The 9647-nt window shown below is 51.9% G+C and overlaps 1 protein-coding gene across 1 annotated transcript in view; it reads left to right on the forward strand.

Annotated features, from left to right (window-relative positions):
• Nucleotides 1–9647, forward strand: part of IGSF9 (immunoglobulin superfamily member 9) — a 60785-nt gene that overhangs the window by 47233 nt on the left and 3905 nt on the right. The window contains exons 19-20 of the mRNA XM_018568845.1: nt 14–1567; nt 5998–6143. Of these exons, the coding sequence (XP_018424347.1) occupies nt 14–1567; nt 5998–6143 (1700 nt within the window). The remainder of the gene's footprint in view (nt 1–13; nt 1568–5997; nt 6144–9647) is intronic.

Here is a 9647-nt window from a genome sequence, read left to right on the forward strand (position 1 = left end):
CCTCCTTTCTCAGAAATTCTAATGGTTCTAGCAGCCCCGACAGTCTCATGAGGCTCAAGCTTCACGTAGCTCCGTACGAAAGCTTCCGGAAATCTCTGCACTTGGGAGAGAAGACTGTGAACAACCTAGGCGTCAGCCACGGAAGTAGCGCGAGCGGCAAGTACGCCATTTACGAGAGCCATATTGGAGATTGCTTGCCGTTGGAGCGCATCTGTCGCGGGCCCGATGGGCGCTTCGTGGTGGAGACGGAGACGCGGCCAAAGAGGAGCAACATCAGAGGCTTTCCGTATGTGACCGAGACGGACCTGTATCCAGAATTCAACGCCAGGGACTCGTCGGATCTCAGCCAGTGTTCACAGGCCAAAACATACTTGCAGGTTTGTCCGCTACGGGAGAGGCTTTCAGGGTCTTGGCGGGACGAAGTGAAGTTGAGACCAAAGGCCACTGGCCAGGCTCGTAAGGAAGCAAGAGATTCTGGGTATCGCCAAGGGAGGTATTTTGGATGTAGCAGTAGTCCGCTAGAAGAAGCCAAACCCTTCCGGATATCGGACATCAGCCCCGTAACATCTTCCGTTCCTCTGCCGTACAGCCAGGTGGAGGAGGCGCGCTGTAGCGATTCGGTTCAGATAGATGGAGATTTAGAAAGAACTATTTCGACTCTCCGGGAATCTGAACATGACTGTTTTTCGTCCTTGAGCACAGTAGTTAGAGCGCCTTCGTTACTTTTACAGAAACCTCTTGGGCTCAGCGACCAAGGAAGCCAACTAAGGCACAGCCTGTCCACTCAAAGTGGCATCCTGCAGTATCTTAGTCTACCGTTCTTCAAAGAGATGAGTGTAGATGGAGACTGGCCAGTGGAGGACGAGTCCCAAACCAGGACATCAGAGCCCAGCTCTTCGGAGGCCGAGGAAAAAGAGAGTCCAAACAACAACCATCTGGACGATCGGACATTGATGAGCGTTGATGGAACTAGCGGGAGCCGTAAGGAAGAGTCCCCGTGCGCTCCCCAAAAACTGTTGTCTCTTGACTATGTAAACTGTAGCCAAGAGCAGTCTGTGCCTGTCAAAACCTTTCTAAAACCCCCCGAGCCCAACCTGGGACCTGCGAAAGCCGTCCTGCCTGGAAGTCTACTGTGGTCTCAACCTCCGGAGGACGCTGAGCATTTTAAAGCTGGTCAGAGAGCACACTGGGGTCATGGACACATCCCTATGGACCACAGGCTAGAGCAGCATATCCCATCTCACTATCAATACTCTTTGAAGGACCAGCCGCTCTCGGTGTTCACTGACTTTCTGGCCTTGGAAAAGCAGAGGCCGCCGCTGGACAAATCTCTCTTTCTGCAGGGCTCCGAGAAGGTGATGCGGAGCAGCCTCACCAGTCAGAGCAGCGGCAGGGGGAGTGTCTCCTTTCTCAGGCCCCCCTCCTTGGCTCAATCGGTGGGGGGCAGCTACCTCAATTCACCGTTGGGTGAGACGTCTAGCTGGTACAGCGGAGGGGGGTCCCAGGGCTCCAGTGCGGAGGATTATCGGCACAGAAAGGACTCCTTGTTGGCAACTATAAGCAATAGGTGGGTGGCCATCATATACATGCCATTACGATGTCTAGAAAGTCTTTGCATACTATAGTCTATTAAATGTGTATTGGGACAGAGAGCAAGTTCTGACTTTAGATCTACTCTACGATGACTAAGACACATTACTCAGTGTCAGGGTTCCACCATGACTTAACCGGTTTGCAGCATTCTGGCTTGGCTGCCATTTTCCCCACCTGTGATTAAAACGCTCGCGCCTAAGACTCCATAGGGGACGGATCTTAGGTGGGGTTTCCTCGTCCCCAGGGCTCCTTAAAGAGAAGCCGCTGGTCACTGTTGTACTGTCTCAGGCTGAGTGCAAGTATGAAATTGGTGACAGGGAATTGTTGGCCATCATCTTGGCCCTCAAGGAATGGCGGCATCTCCTTGAGGTGATCCTTTTCCCCTCAATACTCACTGACCACAAGAATCTCACTTATCTCTCTGAGGCCTAACGACTATCCTCCCGGCAGTCCAGATGGGCCTTGGTCTTGTCTCGGTTCAACTACATCGTTCTTATTTGCCTGGGTCTAGGAACATTAAGGCGGACGTCCTGTCCCGCCAGTTTGCCGTAATGTCCAAGGAGGATACTGAACCTGTTCCTATTATACCTCCAAATCGCATTCTTGCCTCAGTACGCTCCAGTTTGACGTCACCTTTGGAGGAGACAAATTTGGTCTGCTCAGGCAAAGGAGTCGTCACAGGTTGGTAAAATGGCAGCCAAGCCAGAATGCTGCAAACCAGTTAAGTCAGGGTGGAACCCGGACACTCAGATTCTAATCAGTGGGTTTCAAATACCTTGTTTCTATATTTAGGTTTGAACCTTCAGATTCTGCTTCCTGCTTAACAGTTCGGCACCATGACTTATTCTTCGATGTTCCTTGAATTTCAATGTAAGCCAATGGACAGAGAAGTCTACCAGTAGGCAGTCATTAAAAACAATAGTGATTGCCTTCTGACAGACCAAACTCAAGAGACTAAACCCAAGCGGAGATCCTTGATGCCTTCACCCGGAACCTTAATTGTTTTCTGGTGAAATCCACCTTCTCTAGATGTCCCAGGGCCTATCTTCACCAGGACAACAGTTCGGCACCATGACTTTTCTTCGATGTTCCTTGAATTTCAATGAAAGTCAATGGACAGAGATGTCTATCAGTAGGCAATCGCTAAAAACAATAGTGATTGCCTACTGACAGACCAAACCCAAGCGGAGATCCTTGACGCCTTCGCCCGGAACCTGTATTGTTTTCTGGTGAAATCCACCTTCTCTAGGTGTCCCAGGGCCTATCTGCACCAGGACAACAGTTCTGCACCATGACTTTTCTTCGATGTTCCTTGAATTTCAATGAAAGTCAATGGACAGAGATGTCTATCAGTAGGCAATCGCTAAAAACAATAGTGATTGCCTACTGACAGACCAAACCCAAGCGGAGATCCTTGACGCCCTCACCCGAAACCTGTATTGTTTTCTGGTGAAATCCACCTACTCTAGGTGTCCCAGGGCCTATCTTCACCGGGACAGAAACGGATGAGAAATCCCAATTTGTGCAAGTTAGCGGAACAGGAGGTTATTGGGAAATCTTCCAATGGTGACGACCATGAAGACATTTCCACTGGTGTGTCTTAGAGACAGGTTGTGAAGGAAAATGGGACTTCGTTGACAGAGTTTTGGGTTTTGACACTCAGAACATAAAAAAATGATCTATAATACCCTTTAAATCCAGCTTTGGTAGTACTACCGGTACTATGTTGGCTGTCTTGACCAAGGGGCTAGGTTCTGTTATCTGGAGCTAAATCCCACCCCTTTCCAATGAGAGCACCCTTGTTGGCCACTGAGCCACTTTCTTTGTTCCGAGGATCAGTCCAACGGGAAAGGATTGGCTCTTAGAGGCAAGGCTTAGCCCCAAAGCTTGGAATGTTAAAACTAGGTCAGAGGGGGACACAGAAGAGACTTTATAACACGGTAAAGGTAATATCAAACATTTTGCCGACTTTCGGCAAGTTATTGATGGAAGAGCTGCTGGTCTTCCGTTGATACAATCTCAGTAGCTCATTGGTTTCAGATGGATCATCAAGGTTGGCTCTTCATGTGCCAACCCAAATTGTACACCTGCTCTTCAGTTGTAAGGGTTGATAGACCAAACTTCCAAACCGGAAATTGTCTGTTGATGGCCAACTCTGGAAGATAAGGGCCTTCTGGGTGGGATCAACGTTCTACTAAAGTTTAGGGAAAACCTTATGCTAGCCACTTACAGGAGGTTGTGTCTCTCAAGGGCTAGCATACGAGCAGATGGCCATCGGGTGGAAGAGTTGGCGGTGACCTCGGCAAATAGTTTTTTTTGGTGTACATCAAGGGCTTTCGGAGGATTTTTCTGGCCAGCCGTTATTTCATGCGTGAGCAGCTCAGTGTATCCGGAGGTCACACGGTGTTGGCGGACGCTGAAACCGCAGCGCGTAAACACATGTTTATTTTGTGGCCGGGAGCTCTCCAGATGGGGGAGGAGCCTGGGACGATGCCATGAGTCCTTCAGGACTTCCAGACAGTTAAATATATTTACAAACTCACTTGAAGCGAATCTGTTTAACTTTAATGTATTTACATAAATGAAAGTGATGTTTATTTCTGTGTAAAGTTGATAATTCTACAAAAACACGACGGCAGCTCATTGCAAAAGGTTTGTAAACCCTAAAAATTAACTTATTTGCTCGTTTTTTGGGCAATTGAAAGTGTTTTGTTATGTCCGTGCAAAAAAATACCCACCAACCCTGTGGGCTTGTTCCCTTCTGTGCACTCTGGACTGCTGGAAGTACTACAGGTTCAATACCACAGCCTGCATTTTATGAATGGGCTGCAAAATTCAAGATATTGAGCAATAGTGGAGGGCGGATAGCCATGTTGGCCCCTTTAGGAGTGGGCTGGCTCATTGATAACAATGCATTGCATGTGTGGCTGATGTGTTGGATCACTGGGTCTTTTTGCATCAGATCATGGCTGGTGGGAGGGACCAGGAAGGTGCTGTACGTAGCTTTCTGAAAGCAACACAGCACCATGCCGCAGTACTCCAATCAAGAGCCCTCAGCCCTGAGGCAAGCAGTAGGCTGGCTCTTGGGAGGAGTTATGCAAATATACAAATGCCGTGATGGCTGGTGGGAGTGGCCGGCAGGGTGCTGTACATAGCTTCCTGAAAACACAGCACCCTGCTCAGTGGCGTCACAAGGGGGGTGCGGCCCATACCCGGGTGACACCATTGGAGGGATGACACCAAAATGACTGGCAGTCATTTTAGTGTCACCCTCTCTAAAAAGTCGAGAGCCCCACAGTGTCTGGAGAGAGGAGGGTACCCGGCGGCATAACTCATCCCCCTCCTCTCTCTGCCCGCGTCCATCACCAAGATGGCGTCAATTAGATAACCACGCATGTGCTATAACGTCACTGCGGGTTGTCACCCGGTCTCCGCTGCGAGTGTCACCTGACCCTGCCTCAATTTTCCAATAAAGAGCCCTCAGCCCTGACGCAAGCAGTAGGCGGGCTCTTGGGAGGAGTTATGCAAATATCAAAATGCCTTGATGGCTGGTGGGAGGGGCCCGTAGGGTGCTGTACATAGCTTCTTGAAAACGGAGCACCCTGCCTCAATATTCCACTCGAGCCCTCAGCCCTAATGCAAGCAGTGGGCGGGCTCTTGGGAGGGGTTATGCAAATATCAAAATACCTTGATGGTTGGTGGGAGGGGCCTGCAGGGTGCTGTATATAGCTTCCTCATGATATCACAGCACCCTGCCAAAGTATTCCTTTCAAGAGCCCTCAGCTCTGATGCAAGCAGTAGGCTGGCTCTTGGGAGGAGTTATGCAAACCACACAATGCTGCGATGGCTGGTGGGAGGGGCCAGCAGGGTGCTGTACATAGCTTCCTGAAAACATCAAAGCACCCTGTCACAATACTCCTCCCAAGAGCCCTCAGCTCTGATGCAAGCAGTAGGCCGCCTCTTGGGAGGGGTTATGCAAATATAAAAAATGCCTTGATGGACGGATGTTAGCCTGGAGCAGTGGGCGTTACTAGGCAGGCTGTATTTGCATGCAGACCGCCCACATGTGCTGCTGAGCCTCCATGATTGAAAGAACTCAGTGAATGAAAGGGGCGGGGCCAGAGACAGTCAGGCTGCGGAGGAACGAGCAAGATGAGGTGGGCTTTGTCACTGTCCAGAGACTCATAGCTAAAAAATGGCGGCTGTTTCCACTCCCATCAACCAACAGGTAAGAAAAGGGCAAATATATGTTGCTGGTAAGTAAGGTGGTATTAAAGTGAACCTGTTGCTTTGTCCTTCATGGGCCAATCACAATCCTAGTTCTGTCAGCCAATAAGAATATTGCGTTTTGTATAACTGAATTGTGATCTCCGTGTTCTGATCTTCTATCCTCCCTTCCGCAAGAAGGAACACATCCGTGGACGAGAATTACGAATGGGACTCGGAGTTCACCCTGGAAGCCGACCTCATGGATGCCCTTCAGGTCTACCGCAGCGGTAATGGCGGCCGGCCCATCTCCACCGTTGCTGTGGGCGACGTGGAAAGGCAAAGTGAGTGGCGTGCTTGACACCCGAATCCTTTTAACCTTCGTTGAGCGCCAGTTGCGCCGACGATGGGCACACAACACGACCCCAATGTGTGTGTAGATGCAATCCTAATATGCTGCATTGGGTTACCCAACTGTTATCTGCTGTTAGACAACCTCTCTCTCATTGAAACCTCAGCGGGAGGGGGAGGAGCCACTTTCCTGGCTCACATGTGTGTCATTTCCAGCCAGAGCAAAGGTAAGGCAATCGAGAGGACAATATGAAAGAGCATAAAAATACAGACTACTCATATGTTATATTTCCCACAGGGGGTGGAGCTTAATGCCAAGTGTTCCTCTGCAGGTCCCTCCAATCTCCGCCCCCTCATGGTCAACTACCGATGATCAGAAGTAGGTAGGATGGGCTCCCGACTACATCACCGCTGTGCAACCAATCACATAAACAGGAGCCCCTCCTACCAGCCTCTGGCGTCACGTCCCACTTAAAGGGCCGCTCCTGGCAGTTTGCAGATGATCCCCTCCCCCCATGTTACTGCAGATCCACAGCTGCCAAAGTGAATTAGAGAGATCTGATCTGATTACAGGTCACATGCCGCTGGGACAGGAAGGGACTGAGTCATCACTGGGATACGGCCTGCTAATAAAATCCTCTCCCTCCTCCATCCGTGACAACAGCTCGGTCCCCGGCCGTGTCTAAAAATGGATGTGCTCCCCCGGGGAGGGATTCCATAGCCCCGCTCCGAGGATTCTGGGAAGCAGAGGTCAGGGATGGCTAGGAAATCCTGGACGGGTCCACACTTCCCACACATGAGGGACAGATGCGGAGGCCTCTAAAAAATGTCTCATTTCCCCGAGCGCAATAACTTCCATTTCAATCTATTTCTCAAAAGCCACTTTATGTGCTCCAAATGGGCGGAGACGAGACCAGTCACCCCGCACAAGGAGAGAGAGCGGCAGTGAGTGGTCTTTATTACAGGAGGGGGCGGAGACGAGACCAGTCACCCTGCACAAGGAGAGAGAGCGGCAGTGACTGGTCTTTATTACAGGAGGGGGCGGAGACAAGACCAGTCACCCCGCACAAGGAGAACGAGCGTCAGTGAGCGGTCTTTATTCCAGGAGGGGGCGGAGACAAGACCAGTCACCCTGCACAAGGAGCGAGAGCAGCAGTGAGGGGTCTTTGTGCAGGGTGACTGGTCTTGTCTCCGCCCCCTCCTGGAATAAAGACCGCTCACTGACGCTCGTTCTCCTTGTGCGGGGTGACTGGTCTTGTCTCCGCCCCCTCCTGTAATAAAGACCGGTCACTGCTGCTCTCTCTCTCTCCTTGTGCAGGGTGACTGATCTGGTCTCCGCCCCCTCCTGTAATCAAGGCCGGACACTGCTGCTCTCTCTTTATTACAAGAGGTGCGGAGACAAGACCAGTCACCCTGCACAAGGAGCGAGAGCAGCAGTGAGGGGTCTTTGTGCAGGGTGACTGGTCTTGTCTCCGCACCTCTTGTAATAAAGAGAGAGCAGCAGTGTCCGGCCTTGATTACAGGAGGGGGCGGAGACCAGATCAGTCACCCTGCACAAGGAGAGAGAGAGAGCAGCAGTGACCGGTCTTTATTACAGGAAGGGGCGGAGACAAGACCAGTAACCCTGCACAAGTGGAGAGAGCAGCAGTGACCGGTCTTTATTACAGGAAGGGGCGGAGACAAGACCAGTAACCCTGCACAAGTGGAGAGAGCAGCAGTGACCGGTCTTTATTACAGGAGGGGGCGGAGACGAGACCAATCACCCTGAGCAAGGAGAGAGAGAGCAGCTGTGAGTGGTCTTTATTAAAGGAGGGGGCGGAGACAAGACCAGTCATCCTGTACAAGGAGAGAGAAGCAGTGAGCTGTATTTAGAGTTGTGACCGGTTCTCTTTAAGACGCTTTTATACGTCAATGGCGCCTGATGGAAAATTCGCCGCGGTTTCCCGCAACACCTAAAAAAAAAAAAGTCCAGCTGAATTCTCTCCGGCTCGCCGATCTGATAATAAAGAGAGACGATCTCTCAGAGGAGTGCAAAGAAAAACACGGCTGGATGACTGTAATTATATTAATGGGCCCCGGGGGGACCGCCTCCCTCCACCTCCAGAGGAACTTTCCATCTCCTCCTGGATCCAGAGATCGGGGCGGTGACAACCTCGCGCGTCATATAATTTGTATTGATCGCCTTCTGCCTGCCGCGGCTTCGCTGCTACTCCTGCTGGGAAAAGGTCTAACGTAAAAAAGCCGGCTGGTTGTGTGGTCCTTCAAGGGGACCCAACGAGGGGCCACGTAGGGATGGTCACCGATGAGGGACTATTTGGGCCAACGATCAAAAACAAATGAATTCTTTTGAAGCCGAAGTACTTATTGTCCCTGGATAAAAAAGAGCCATGTAGGGCTGCTCAGAGTTGAGGGACCCTGTAGGGATGCTCAGAGCTGAGGTACCAAGTAGGGATGCTCAAAGTTGAGGGGGCGTGTAGGGATGCTCAGAGACGAGGGGCCGAGTAGGGATGCTCAGAGACGAGGGGCCGAGTAGGGATGCTCAGAGACGAGGGGCCGAGTAGGGATACTCAGAGACGAGGTACCAAGTAGGGATGCTCAGAGACGAGGGGCCGAGTAGGGATACTCAGAGACGAGGTACCAAGTAGGGATGCTCAGAGACGAGGGGCCGTGTAGGGATGCTCAGAGTTGAGGGGCCGTGTAGGGATGCTCAGAGTTGAGGGGGCGTGTAGGGATGCTCAGACACGAGGGGCCGTGTAGGAATGCTCAGAGTTGAGGGGCGGTGTAGGGATGCTCAGACACGAGGGGCCGTGTAGGGATGCTCAGACACGAGGGGCCGTGTAGGGATGCTCAGAGACGACGGGCCGTGTAGGGATGCTCAGAGACGAGGTGCCGTGTAGGGATGCTCAGAGACGGGGGGCCGTGTAGGGATGCTCATAGACGGGGGGCCGTGTAGGGATGCTCATAGACGAGGGGCCGTGTAGGGATGCTCATAGACGAGGGGCCGTGTAGGGATGCTCAGAGACGAGGTGCCGTGTAGGGATGCTCAGAGACGGGGGGCCGCGTAGGGATGCTCATAGACGAGGGGCCGTGTAGGGATGCTCATAGATGAGGGGCCGTGTAGGGATGCTCATAGACGAGGGGCCGTGTAGGGATGCTCATAGACGAGGGGCCGTGTAGGGATGCTCAGAGACGAGGGCCCGTGTAGGGATGCTCAGAGACGAGGGGCCGTGTAGGGATGCTCATAGACGAGGGGCCGTGTAGGGATGCTCAGAGACGAGGGGCCGTGTAGGGATGCTCAGAGACGAGGGCCCGTGTAGGGATGCTCAGACAAGAAATAAAATATTTGTTGCCCGATGGGGTAGATTTTTGGGGATCCTTCCCCTGACCTCTGACCTTTTTTTTTTTGTCTCCCACAAGGTTTGAAGCTTCCTCTGGAGGCAGATCCATGCCCGGCTGGCTCGGGATCGCTGGACGACCTGGATAACCGTTTCCCGCCG

The sequence above is a fragment of the Nanorana parkeri genome, unplaced genomic scaffold, assembly GCF_000935625.1.
Source record: "Nanorana parkeri isolate BGI_ZX_2015 unplaced genomic scaffold, ASM93562v1 scaffold1251, whole genome shotgun sequence".
Taxonomy (NCBI): domain Eukaryota; kingdom Metazoa; phylum Chordata; class Amphibia; order Anura; family Dicroglossidae; genus Nanorana; species Nanorana parkeri.